Source organism: Uranotaenia lowii, chromosome 2 (assembly GCF_029784155.1).
Source record: "Uranotaenia lowii strain MFRU-FL chromosome 2, ASM2978415v1, whole genome shotgun sequence".
NCBI lineage: Eukaryota > Metazoa > Arthropoda > Insecta > Diptera > Culicidae > Uranotaenia > Uranotaenia lowii.
The window spans coordinates 215,687,815-215,702,398 of record NC_073692.1 but is presented as its reverse complement, the minus strand read 5'-3'; the positions used below and the strand labels follow the sequence as shown (position 1 = coordinate 215,702,398).

The 14,584-nt window shown below is 34.8% G+C and overlaps 1 protein-coding gene across 4 annotated transcripts in view; it reads right to left on the bottom strand.

Moving 5' to 3' along the window:
• The window catches only part of LOC129746044 (mucin-2-like), a 639,333-nt gene that overhangs the window by 123,531 nt on the left and 501,218 nt on the right, over positions 1-14,584 (bottom strand). For all 4 annotated transcript variants that reach the window (XM_055739468.1, XM_055739470.1, XM_055739469.1 and 1 more), the window contains one exon: positions 10,095-10,237. In XM_055739468.1, the coding sequence (XP_055595443.1) occupies positions 10,095-10,237 (143 nt within the window). The remainder of the gene's footprint in view (positions 1-10,094; positions 10,238-14,584) is intronic.

Sequence of the window (14,584 nt, the reverse complement as noted above, 5' to 3'; positions counted from 1 at the left end):
TTCAGATTTGCTAGCGTTAATCATATTAGTTACACTCAAAAGTTGATGTGTAGTAGAATGTCCATGACGAAAACCAAATTGTTCATCAGGGAAAACAGAGTTCTGATTAATGTGAATCATCATTCTATTCAAAATAGTTTACTTAAAGAAGGAAGCAAACTAATTGGTCGATAACTTGAAGGCTCTGAAGCACTTTTTCCAGGTTTCAAAATTGGAGTTACTTTAGCATTTTTCCATTTATTGGGAAAATAAGCCAAGTGAAAACATTTGTTGAAGATTTTAACTAAAAAATTTAAAGTGCTTTCAGGCAACTTTTTAATAAGAATATAAAAAATCCCATCTTCCCCCGGAGCTTTCATATTTTTAAATTTTTTGAAAATCAATTTAAGTTCATCAATATTTGTCTCACAAGAACTTTCAAACACATTTTGCATTGAAAGAATATCATCAAATTCTAGGGAAATTTGAGCGTCAATAGGACTAACAACGTTTAAATTAAAATCATGAGCAGACTCAAATTGTTGGGCTAATTTTTGAGCTTTTTCTGAATTAGTTAAAAGAAGTTTATCCCCATCTTTCAAAGTAGGAATTGGCTTCTGGGGCTTTTTCAAAATTTTTGTTAATTTCCAAAATGGCTTTGAGTAGGGTTTTATGTCCTCTACTGCTTTAGCAAAATTTTCATTACGAATGAAATTTAAACGACGTTTGATCTCTTTTTGAAGGTCGCAATAAATTAATTTCAAATAAGGATCCCTAGTACGTTGATATTGGCGTCGACGAATGTTTTTCAGTCGTATCAAAAACTGAAGATCATCATCGATCAAAGGTTGATTGAATTTATGTTTAACTTTAGGTATTGAAGCGGCTTTAGCATTGACTATTGCAGTTGTCAAATTTTCTACAGCCAAATCAATATCTTCTATTGAATTCAGTGGAACGTTTACATCTAAATTACGTTCAATAAAATTCATATATCGCTCCCAGTTAGCCTTTTGAAAGTTAAAAGTTGATTTTAAAGGGTTTTCAATGGGACTTTGGGATAAAGAAAATGTTACTGGAAGGTGGTCTGAATCGAGGTCCGCATGAGTAACTAATTGACTACAATGCTCGCCTAAATCCGTTAGAACCAAATCAATTGTGGAGGGATTTCTAATTGAAGAAAAACAAGTATGCCCATTAGGATATTCAACAGTATAATAACCTGCAGAGCAATCATTAAACAAAATATTCCCATTAGAATTTGATGAAATATTATTCCAAGATCGGTGTTTTGCATTAAAGTCACCAATAATAAAAAATTTAGATTTATTTCTGGTGAGTTTTTGTAAATCTCCCTTCAAAAAATTTTTCTGTTCACCGCTGCATTGAAAAGGCAAGTATGCGGCAACAATTATAATTTTCCCCATAGAAGTTTCTAATTCAATTCCAATTGTTTCTAAGACTTTTGTATTGAAAGAAGGAAGAAGTCTAAATTTGAGACGACTATTGATGACAATAGCTACACCCCCACCTTGTCGATCAAGTCGATCATTTCGTAAAATTTTAAAGAAAGCATTGCTTTTCAAGTTATTGTCTGGCTTTAAAAAAGTTTCAGTGATGGCAGCAATATGTATGTTTTGAGTTTTCAAAAATAAAAAGAATTCATCTTGGTTAGCCAGCAAAGATCTAGCGTTCCAATTCATAATATTTAAACATCTATTTGGATCCATGAGGGAATCGTAAAGTCATAATAATTTTGTTAGCACAATTAAAAGAAGTTTGGAAAGCTTCAAACATTGAATTTGCTTTCAACATAAGTTGCATCATTTCCATTAAATTTTGATGCAAAAATTTTAATTTTTCCTCAGTAATCTCACCCAAATCAACAAAATTGTTAGGATCAGAAAATGAAGGAGAAGAACAAGTATTTGAATTTCGGGGATTTTCCCAAGCCTTCGCATGAACGTTGAGACTTGGTTTTTTCCCATTTTTATTAGTTAAACCTGAAGAGGGAAACCCATTTTCAACCACCTCTGAGAACGATAAACAACGAGTCTGTGGCGCAGAATCAGCCCAGGTAACATTAAAATCACTTCGGGTATTACCCAGCCGTGATTCCAATGTAAGCCGAGGCTGACTGCGCACAGGCAGGTTGTTTGCCGGTCTGACGTGTGAAGACGAAAAAGAGGAAGGAGGAGAAGAAACTTTTCTGGAAACTTTGGGATTTTTCCTAGAAGCAACAATTTTTGCCCTAACAGTCTAGAGAATTCGAGGAATGATTACCTGCGCAATTCGCACACTTGAAAAATTCTGTTTTTGGCTTATCACCACCAAAAAGGCATTTAGATTTTTCATGATCGAATGAGCCGCAAAACATGCATCTGGCATTCATTCTACAATTTTTAGTGCCATGACAAAAAGCTTGACAACGACGACATTGCGTAATGTTTTGTAAAAAATTGGTAGAAGATTTACGAAAAGGTTCGAATTTGACTCGACAATGAAACATAAGACGAGCCTTTTCAAGAATTTGCAAATTATTAACCTGATCCTTTTTAAAATGGATCAAATAAAGCTCAGGAGCAAAACCAACACTACTGGTATTATTCGTGTTGGTTCTTTTCCTCATTTGAATTACTTGAATTGGAGAAAAACCTAACAAAGAATTTAATTCAGTTGTGATCTCATCCGGTGTTTGATCGCCAGTGAGACCACGAAGTACAACTTTAAATGGACGATCACTTCTAGTGTCGTACGTAAAAAATTGGTGTTTTTTATTATTCAAATAATTTAAAACCTTTTGAAAATCATTAAAAGATTCCGCCAGTATACGAGCAGTTCCCCTTCGACCGATCTGAAAAGAAATCTTCACATCCTTGACGGAAGTGACGATTTCTTTTCGAAAGGCATTGAAGTCAGGAATCGTGACCGTTATTGGTGGAATCTTTTCGTTTTTAAGAGTATAAGAAGAAGAAGGTTTCTTAGTACTCTTATCAGAATTAAATATGAATATTTCCTCATCACCGATGTTATGAAGGACATCGAATGAGTTGGAAATTTCAACTTTTTTGGGCGATGGACCTGAATTAGGCTCGGCAATTCGTTTCCTACCGGCCCTTGAGCCAGCCGATGACTTCCCCATGCTGGAAAGAAAAGAGAAAATATGAATAAAAGAAAATGAAAATAATTTTAGCACTGAAAAGTGCTGATTGAAATACAGGTAAGGAAAAAATAAATAATGTAGAATGTTCCTGCAGGTACACAGCAACGATACGATGCTCCGGCGTACGTGTTGACGGCTCAACGGTACAGATGGAAGTGGAAATTTAGAACTTATGCTAAGAACTTATGTATTGGGCCATCCTCCCCTCTTCCTATGATCCTGCTCACTGGAAGAAGTGTGGTGTTTCAAATAATCATAGAACCATTCATCATAACCATCTATCTCTTCATTGGGTGGAGGGGTGAGTAGGGGAGAGGCGGGCTATATGCGCATATTAAGGAAAGGACTCATTTTCTCCCATTATCCAATAGATATGAGTCTGAAAAATCTATACACATGAGCGGACATCTGTTTTACATACGTTAGAGCAGTTTTTCTGTTAAAATCTCTTACAGTTTTTTTGAGAATAATTTTTAAATAAAAGAAGTCAAAATAGCCGATTTCCGAAACTGGCGGGCTAAATGCGCATATTTATGTTTTTAGCTATATTTCATTTACACTTGTAATATTTTGATATTATTTGATTGAAAATGGTAGAAACGGATGTTTAGCATACGTCAAAGCTGAAATTTTGATGAAATTTCTCACATCACTAGTTCTTTTGCAAGAAACATAATTATGTATGCCATATGGCCATATTTCTTGGTAATATTTTGTTCATATCGTATTTTTATCGGATCATTATGAAGTTCTTCTCTTTTCGCTGTAAAATCGTGATTTGAGCGTAGATTTGATGTTTCAATGATAAAAAGTAAAAAATTTATAAGACTAATCTATTTTTCTTGATATAGGCATTTAACCTGCCTTGATATGGGCATTCAGAACCTGTCTCTTATTCCAATATCTTATCATTTACAACCTTGCCAAAAGCTTCAATTTGTTGAATTTCCGATTTCCAGATGAATAAGAAAGAAAAACCATCAAAATTTTTGTTCACAGAATCTGTAGGCACGATAATTAAAGTTCAATATATTATAACAAAACTGACAAAAATCTTGATTGAATTTTTAAATTTTTTTGGCTTTATATAACAATCAAATTTCTTCACGCCATGTTTCAATAGCGTATTACCCTCAAACTGCACTGATTAGATACGTTGAATCTCCAGCCATATCGCCAATCGGCTGTATGCGCATATTACCCAACATGCGCATTTAGGAACACTTCCCCCTACTCATTATTCATAGAAATATTTCTTGTACTCAAATACCCTTTGATGCCAAATTGAATTCTATTTGCTCGATTAATTTTCAAGTTATTAAAAATTGGAATAGAAGCCTCTTTTAGAAAAGTTCAATGGAGGCTCCCCTCCCCAAAAATGGCTCAAAGTGTCTCAAATAACGTTAGAAACATTTCTCGTATTGAAATCCCCTTACATCATAGAACCATCATAGAAACATTCCTCATACTGAAATACACTCATATGCCGAATTTGCTTCCATTTGCATGGTTATCGAGTAATGAAGACTTTTTACATTTATTTGAGAGACCACCTTCCCCCTTCCAGGGAGAGGGAGGGGTCCCGAACTATAATAGGAACCTTCTTCAGCCACAGAAGCTTTCACCTGCCAAGTTTCAAGTTAATCGGTTCAGTAGTTTTCCAGTCTATAGGGAACAGACAGACAGACAAAAATCCGTTAATAATTAAAATAAATTTTTTTTATTGTAGGTATTATTTCAAATCAAAGATGGTCAACTTATTAAGTGAAAGTTGATCGATAAATTTGATTTCCAAGATCTGAAATTTTACTGTGTTTTTGTAAGTTTCACGACATCCGTAATTATGCCAAAATGTATGTCTTATTTGTATGGATTGTCCACTCTCTCCCTCTTCCAAAGTGGAGAGGGTTCATAAACTTTCATGAACACATTGTTTGCATCTGTATAACGTTAAAGGTTACATTTAGCTTCATTTGTTCGATGAATTTTCAAGTTATGCCAAAAATAAATATGAAGAAAAAACGAATTATTTGTACGCAAATAATCTCTTTGGAAAAGATTGTCCCTTTTGATTGATAAGATCTCGATTTATGCCAAAAAAGCTGTAGATAAAGGCGACCGCCCCCCTCCCCTTTTGCTCTGTCCAATCCACTCCATCCATCCCAATAAGGTAGGCGTTTTAATAATCATATCCATACCTATTTCGTACGGAATCCTTTCATATCAAATTTGTTACTTTTGGTAAATAAGTTCTTGAGCGATACAACAAAATTATACGGCCAAACATCTTCCCATGACAATATTGATTCCATTTGTTGTTTAATTCTGTTATGCTCATTGTATTAGGGCCCCTCCCCCATTATTGGAGGAGGAAGAAGAGTGGTGTCTCAAATAATAATAGAACCATTTTTCGTGCTCTTATCCTAATCCGCTTAAAATATGAAAAATACAGGACTCCTTTCCTACTCCGGCCTCAAAAAAAGATGGTCCCTCTTAATTGATAAGTGCTCGATTCATGCCAAAAACAATCTGTAAATGAGATCCTCTCCCTATTTCGCTTCCTCATGTACCATTCTTCAAAGAACTCTGCGTTTCTAAAAATCATAGCCATTTTATCGTACCTAAACCCCTTTCATACGAAAATTGGTTCCATTGGTAATTCTCAAGCGATACAACAAAATTATACGGAACCCTCACCTTCCCTTCCTCTCTTTTCTCTGCAAGGCCAAAAGTATTTTGAAAACATTTTCGTACCCAAATAAGTACCATGACAAATTTGATTCCATTCTCTTGATTCAGGCTCAAGTTATGCCAACAAAATTTATATTAGGGTTCCTCCTTCTTCCTTTAAACTAATTGGTAGAAGACTGGGGTCTCAAATCTTAAAGAACCATTTCTCGTGCTCTAACCCTTTTCCATGTTAAGTTTGGTATGGGAGCCTCCCAACTCCCTTCCAATATCCCCGATGAAAGAATGGGGGGGTTTTAAATAATCATATAACCAATTCTCGTACCATATGCTCTCCCATGCCAAATTTGGCTCCATTTGCTTTATAAATTCATAAGTTATGCAAAAAATTGTAAAGGAGCTCCTTTTCTATCTCCTCACTGGAAGAAGGAAGTGGTAGGTACCAAATATCGCTATAAACCTTTTTTGAGTCTCAAATACTCTTCCATGCCAAATTTGGTTCCTTTTGATTGATTAGTTCTCGAGTTATATAAAAAAATTAAGATAGCCCCCTTCTCCCTTCCTATCTCCCCACTGGAAAAAGTAAGGGTACCAAACTATCATAGAAAGTTTCCTCGAACTTAAATACACTCCCATGCCAAATTTGGTTCCATCTGCATGAACAGTTCTCGGGTTATGTTTAAAAATTGTATGGAAGTTCATCCCCCCCTGCCTTTCCATCCTCTCCGCTGGTAGAAGGGTGGTGCCTCAAATAACCATAGAAAAGTATTGAAATACTCATACAAACGAATCGTTATGAAATTTTCAGCACTGATAGAGGAAACACTTCCGAACAAAGTACTGTCAATACATTCTAGATCCAACAGCTAAGAGTGCTATACTATAATAAATAATACTTCCAGATTTTAGATGATCCATGCTTTAGGGGAGATAATGGCATAAGGAGCACCCAGGGCATAATAAGCACTCCTTTTTTCTACAAAAGTGCGTATTTTCCTAAACAAATGTTCATGAGGATTTGTTTCGTACTACATAAAGTATTGATTTTTCACCAATAAGAAATATCCTTTTCATTTTTACAGAAATATCAAATAAGAACCAGCTAGGTTCTCAAGTGACGAAAATATTATAATTTTCGAGCACCATCAAATAAGCTTTTATGACCTTGAAATCATCTTGATTTGAAATGTACGCACTGCAACATGATTTACACATAGTTTCTCAATTTTCACCATCATAAAATTTTTGATTTTTCACTTTTATCAATTTTAAAACACAATTTTACTTAAATTTGTTGACCTGGGGCGGACAGAGCACTATTAATCAGGGCAGGATGAACGTTTTCTGTCGTATAATCTAGCAGCGAATTCAACTCGATGAAGTCAACTGAACAGTAGAGCTACAGCTTGACTTGTTTCATCTGTCGATTTGGCCTATTGGTAAGATGTCGGAGAGGTAATCAGTAGACTTGAGATCGATTCCTGATCGAGGGGATTTTTTTCACATATATATCATTCATGATTTATTTTTTTGATTGTTACATAATACGGCTAGTAACATCATCCGTCAAACAAAACACCAGAAACGTAATTTATGAGCATGTGTTCGTAAATTTGAATTCTACAAACAGACCTAGATTATTTTGTTATTGCTTTGTTGGATGAATCTACGCCTCACCGTTCAGTGCAAAATGCATCTATCATGAATGATAAATGAAAAAAAAAATCACCTTGACCAGGAATCGAACTCGAGTCTCTTGATTACCTTTCCGACACCTTACCAATAGGCCAAATCGTCAGATGGAACAAGTCAAGCTCTAGCTCTATTATTCAGTTGACTTCACCGAGTCGAATTCGCTGCAAGATTCCCCGACAAAAAACGCTAATCGTGCCCGAATTAATGGTGCTTATACTGCCTCAGGGGGGGGGGTGTTCTCACTATGCCCCTACAGTGAATTTAAAATGCATTTTTAAACGATTTTATCTACTTTTTCAAGTTTCATCCAATTAAGTAATAGGCTATTTGAGTGTCTGAACACGAAACAATGATATGATTCACATATTATAGCTGTTCTCTATGGTTAATTAAGCGTTTTCCTTGAGGTGGCCATTATGCCCTTATCTTCCCTAAATTAAAAATTTGAGTGAATTCGAGTAGTTGCTCAGCAACTTTCGAACCAAAAACATGCAAGTTCAACTCGGGCTTGTCTTTATCGCTATTGCGCTTAGAAGGTTGACGCTGGCAATATAGCAACACTGCTGTGCCATTCCCCGCTATCGTCAAAACTGACGTGATAACGATCAAAACGAAGAAGAAGAAGAAGAAGAAGGCTGACGCTGGAGCTGGCGCTTTTTCTTCTGGGTGAGGCAAATAGAAATTCGCTGCAGCTTTTTGCAAACTCGTTATTAAAAAATTATTGAGATTTCTTGAAAAGCTTGACATTTATTTATTGAAGATCCTAAATAACTTGAGTATTTTTTGGTGGGCGAAAACTGGCTCTCAGCTTTCTTCGCTCTCAGCTTTCTTCGCTCTCGAGCTTTAAGAGCTTTGATGATCAGCCGCTTGAGCGAGAACATTTCAATCCCTGGCCTTGAGTCAACAAATTAAAGTAAAAAGTTTAAAACTGGTTATACTGAAAAATCAAAAATGTAATGATGGTGAAACTTGAGCAACAATGTGTACATTAGACCGCTGCAAGCTTTGTATGGAAATTTCAAATTCTAAAATTTTTACACCTCCCATAACTTTTTTTTGGTTGTTTTTACTGCCAAAAATAGCAATGAAAATTTTGGAAGCGATCCATTCAGTCCTGAATTAGCGCAACAAGTTTTAATTTTGTATGGAAATTTGGATGGGAAAATAAAATTATTCATTCAAAAATCGTCAGAGATGTACTGAAAGAGCCAAAGAATTCAACTTTGGATGAAATATATTCCTTGATTCTTGCAGAACAATTCATGTAAAAAAAAAACATAAACCTAATTTGTACCCGAGAAAAGTTATTCAATGTTATACAAAATTATTATTTTTCCAAAATTGTTTCTTTTTAATTTTTGCATCTTTGTCGGCTTATTTTAAAACTGTGTAACCGTAGGATGGAAATACAAAATTTCAAAAAACTGTTTTGCAATGCCAGAGAATTTATGGATTTATAAAACCTTTGCAAAAACATTCCATGCAATTATTGATAGCTCTAGCAAGCAAAGTCTGCCATTTTTGAATTCATTTCAATGGATTCAAGTTTTTTATTTTGAAATGGTTATAACTTTTTGAATGAAATTCTTAGCTGATTGTCATGTAAGCAAAAAATGTAGCTTAAGAATAGTCAAAACCAAAAATTAAAGAACTACTAACAGTTGTTCAGAAATGTAATACTTTGTTTCGAATGTACTTAAAATTTCCTTGACCTTATGAAAAGGCCTTTAATTGCTAAAAGGTTTTCGTGTGTAAATAAATCAACAATTACAATTACAACGATTTCATTTCAAGCTTATTTGAATTTTCTGGATGATTTAATGTGCAAAAATTTTTTCTTCCATACAAATTTCCATACAAAATTGAAACGTGTTGCGCTAACTCAGGAATCAACCAAATCATCTCAAATTTTACACTGACGCTTGGTGACCCAAAAGGCATCGCAAAAACATATGAGAGCAAAAAGTCATTTGTTGCAGCGGTCTAGTGTACATCATATAGCAGTGCGTACATTAAAGATAAAGATGGTTCAAAGATCCTAAGAGAATATTTTCCGGCGCTTAGGATTATAATATTTTTGTCACTTGAGAATCTAGTTAGTTTTTTTAATATATCTGTAAAGATGATAGGGAGATTTTTTTTTGCTGAAAAATTATAGTATCGGAAGTACAAAATTGATCCTCTTGAAAATTTATTTAAGAAAATAAGTATACCAGTCCGCCCCTGGTGCTCGTTATGCCCTTATCTCCCCTATAAATAGATATAAAAAAAAAGTTTTTTTTGCTGGTGGGACTTTTTTTTCAATTTGCTGACTATAGTGAACATCATTTACGACGTAAAGAACCTTAAGAATATATAATTTCAAATCGTATTCCATTAAACAACTTGCACCTTTAAATACAGTCCCATCATCAAATTGTCATCATTAGTTGACGATGGCATTCGATCCAACATGAAGTCTTCGAACATCAAATACCTTAACGTTGGTCCTCTTCCATCGAAATGAAATTATTTCCCACACCCGCTCCGCCCCGGTGAACACCCATTCTGACTATGGCTCGGTACCTACCTTAATATGACAGCGCTTTCCGGTGTATCCGCGGGTGCATTTGCACGAGAATCCGCCGATATTATCGATGCACTGACCACCGTTGATGCACGGGTTCGACTCGCACTCGTTGTACTCGAAATTGCAGAGCTCACCGGAAAATCCTGCGTGCGTAGGGAAAGCATGGAGAGAGAAGACAGAACAGAGACATGAAATACTTATTGCTTTAGAATGTTCCCAGGAGGAATTTGTTTGTGTATGGCTACGTGTATGTGAATGAGTGGGTGCATTGCTGCGGATATTAATTAAAGGCATTTCGGTGGCACGCCTAAACTATCTGTTCCGGTTTCTACCGAGAACCAACATATTGGGTGCATCCACACATAGATGCTTAGATAGGTATTTGGACAGCAATCGTCGTGTCCCGAAATGGATGGCGGCTATTGACTTTGGCCGTTTGATGGACGTTTTCAGTTTCGTACTAATTCGCCATTTAGCAGAGAACCCACTATTTCCGTTAAGCGAACCCAATACTCCGACCATAGCCGAGCATCAACACGGCAGGGTGCTATCCATGAATTGAGGAGCCAAGAAGTGTTTGATCAGAAGCTGTGTCTGGCTGGCTAGTGATTATTGCTGCAATTAAGACAATTGCAGAGTACTGAATTACAGGAACTCTTGAATGCGATAGATGTTCGTTGGAAGAGGTTTTGAGTCCCGAAACGATTCGGTGCGTAGGTATACCCATTCCACATCATAGGTAACTTTTTTTATTGATTATGAATTTAAATAAATTTAATAAAATAAATTAATTAAAAAGTTTTCTATGTACATTCAAACACTTATAACAAAGGAATCATATATAGAGTTTTTCTGTCGTAACGGGAAATTATTTGATTCAAATAGATATTTTAAAATAAGTGCTAACAAACATGTCATAAAAATGGATCGCCTCCGGCGGAATTCATTCATGTATCACTCTAGGCCTAAGAAATTTTACTCTATGACACTATAAGACGTTTACAAATTGAAAATAATTTTTGTTAGTAAATTTCGAATTGAGATTCAACAAACTAAATCTTGACACTCAACAACCTTATCTCGTCTTAACGAGTTTTAACTAGGAAATGTAACTGGACATTTTCAGTATTTTATACCAACAACTTTGACTCAAAAAATATTTTTACGTATTATTTCAACAAATAGTAATTTAGTACAACAACAAACTGGTAGCCATATGACACGTGTTAAGTACTCACAATAGTCAACAGTTTAGATAAATAACACAAGGCCACAAAATTTAAACTTTCCGAGGTGCAATGAATTTAAAAGCTAGATTTGAATAGCTTGGTTGCCCTGTACCTAAATGTGCAGAAGTTTTTTAGCCATCACCTTTATTAAATAACTTTCAAAATAAGCAAAACAGTTGAGAAATTTCAGCAGTTTTCATAGAAAACTGTTAAATGTGAAAAAACTTTCAAAAATGAAGGCTTTTAATCAATCGACAGTTTTTCTGAGACCGCAAGAAATTTTGACTTCAGCGGAAAAAGTGATAAAAATTAGCTCATTGTTTACTTTCTCGCATTTTGTGAAACACGGAAATTCAATTGAATTTTAAAAGAAGTTATAAACCAAATTGAATTTTAAATATTTTTTACAGTAAAAGTATAATTGAAGCTTGAAGGCTTCAACGAATTAGTCCAACGAAATTAACCCTTTTTTTAACATTCTTTAGTTAAGTCAGAAATACTATTAAATTTTTAAAATTATTGAATTTAACTTTTTTAGATGATTGTATCTCAGAAATGAGAATATCTAGGCAAAATATCATTCCTTGACTGCTTTGAAATGGAATAGAAATTTCAAAATCCTTTTTTTTATGTAGGTTTGTTAGCTCATTAGTTATCAAAGATTAATTTCACTAAAATCTGATTAATTTTTTAAATTATAAACGCCATATCACCGAAACTAGAAGTGATAGACAATATCTAACATAAATTCGAGTTCAAAGCGCCAAAATCATCCATAACAGTCAATAAAACATAGGCATAAAAAGACGGTTTTCTTGAGTTATCAATTCAATTATATGAACTTGTTTTTGAAATGGCAAGACGTTTTTTATTAAAAAAATACTTCAAGAACATTAAAAAAAATCTTTGAAAAAATCATCTCCATTCTTTGTTTTCTTCTTTGGGATATCTCGTTGATGTTGTTCGGTGATGTTTTGAAGAAAAAATCGCTTTATTTCTTACGTTTCTGTCTACCATTTTATTTAAACTATCTTGAGAAACAATTTGATAACTAAACATCACCGATTAACATCAACGAGAAATCCCAAAGATAACATTAGCGGTGAGTCAAGCTGTCGTAAATAAATATTTTGTTTAACTTTTCAAAAAAAAAAAATCTACCCGAGTTTCAAAGGACAATTTTTAAATTTTCAAGTGGATTTACAGAATTTTATAGACCTGCTATTTCAATTTTTGATTTTTTTTAGAGATTTTTTCAGAGCTTTCAATATTTAAAACGAAACTTGGATTTCCTTAGTTATATTAGTGGTTATATTTCAATCGGTTTCTAATTGATCGTTGAGCTTTTTATGATAAATTGAATTTGTTATTTCATAGTTAAATAGTTGATCATATTTTTTTCATGAAATATAAAAGAAAGGGTGATACGGTCAAAATTTGGTCAAGGGAAAACGCGAGTAAATCGGTGAAATCGTTTATTTAAAAAATCAAATTATATTTCTTTTTCAAGTTTAATAAGTTTGAAATTCAGGAAAAATATTCAGTTTGGCTTCCGTTTTTCCAAATCCGAATTGCCGGGCCTTACGCTTAACTCCTGCCATCAGATTTTGTACAGCCACCTTGTCCACCTTCTTCGCCGCAGAAAGTCAGTTTGCCTTGAACTGCTGCTCGTCCTTAGCAGTTTTTTTGGTCTTGACAATAGCCCAGTATTTCTCAATTGGGCGGAGCTCTGGCGTGTAGGGAGGGTTCTTGTCCTTGGGAACAACCTGCACGTTGTTGGCGGCGTACCACTCAATGGCCTTTTTATTGTAATGGCATGATGCCAAATCCGGCCAAAACAGTACGGAACAACCGTGTTTCTTCAGGAAAGGCAGCAGACGTTTATTCAAACACTTTTTCACGTCAATTCTTGGTTGACAGTCCCGGAAGCTATGAAAATGCTTCTTTTCAAGCCACAGGTACAGATGGCTTGCCAAACCAGATATTTTTTCCGCGAATTTTGACAGTTTCATGTGCTTGAAAATATCTGCTACCTTTCCCCTTCCTTTTGCCGTATAAAACTCCTGTCCCAGAAGCTGCTTGTAGTCGGCTTTGACGTAGGTTTCGTCGTCCATTACCACGCAGTCAAACTTCGTCAGCATCGTCGTGTACAGCCTCCGGGATCGCGCTTTGACCGTCGTATTTTGTTCATCGTCGCGATTTGGAGTCACTACCTTCTTGTAAGTCGATAGTCCGGCTCGTTTTTTGGCTCGATGCACGGTTGTAGACGATACACCCAGCTTATTTGCAGCATCTCGGAGAGAGAAGTTAGGGTTTTGCTTGAAACTACCGGCAACACTATTTGTCGTCTCAGCGGCTTCCGGTTTTCGATTTCCCCCCGATCCAGACTTCCTGTCTGTCGACAAACGTTCCCCAAACACTTTAATTACATTTGTAACGGTTGATTTGGCAACTTTTAGCGATTTTGCCAGCTTTGCGTGCGAGTAGCTCGGTTTTTAGCGATGCGCGAGCAAAATTTTGATACGCTGCTCTTCTTCCTTGGACGGCATTTTGACAACTGAAGAGTGAATTCCAAAATCAAAATAGGAGCAACATTCTACACACACACACACACCTTCAAAATGAGGGGTGTTCAGGTTCTTTAAACGCAAAATTGAAAGAAATGCGTCAAGTTGATATTGACCAAATTTTGACCGTATCACCCTTTAAACTTTGTCATTTTTGTGATCTTCTTCAAATAATATTTTAGCCTTTTTTTTAATAACTTTTTAAATAAAATTGAATATTTTTTATATATTTTTTTTTCAAATTAACTTAATGATCGTGACTATATAAAATTCAAATAAGTTCAAGATATTCCTGCGAAATTTTCAATCATTGTTAAAAAATGACGGATAGAAATGTAAATTAAGATGATTTATAACTATCAATTTTTAATCACGGGTAATTTCTGACTTGATCTGATTTTTTTTTTTAGTGGGGGTTAAATTTATTTTTACATATGATGTTATATTTTAAGAATTCTATTTGTGTGCACTGTTTTTTATTCCTGAAGCATTCAATTCTGATGTTATTTTAAACTTTATATTGTATACGTTTTCTGGAGTTTTCAATTAATAAAATTATCATACGTTTTCTGGAGTTTCGGAAATATTGTTCCAAATTTTCAAACAAGACTGCTTAAAATTTCTTATTCAGAATAATGAAACCGAAAACAGGATTGATTTGAATTTTTTTTCTGAATAATTTTGATTCACATCA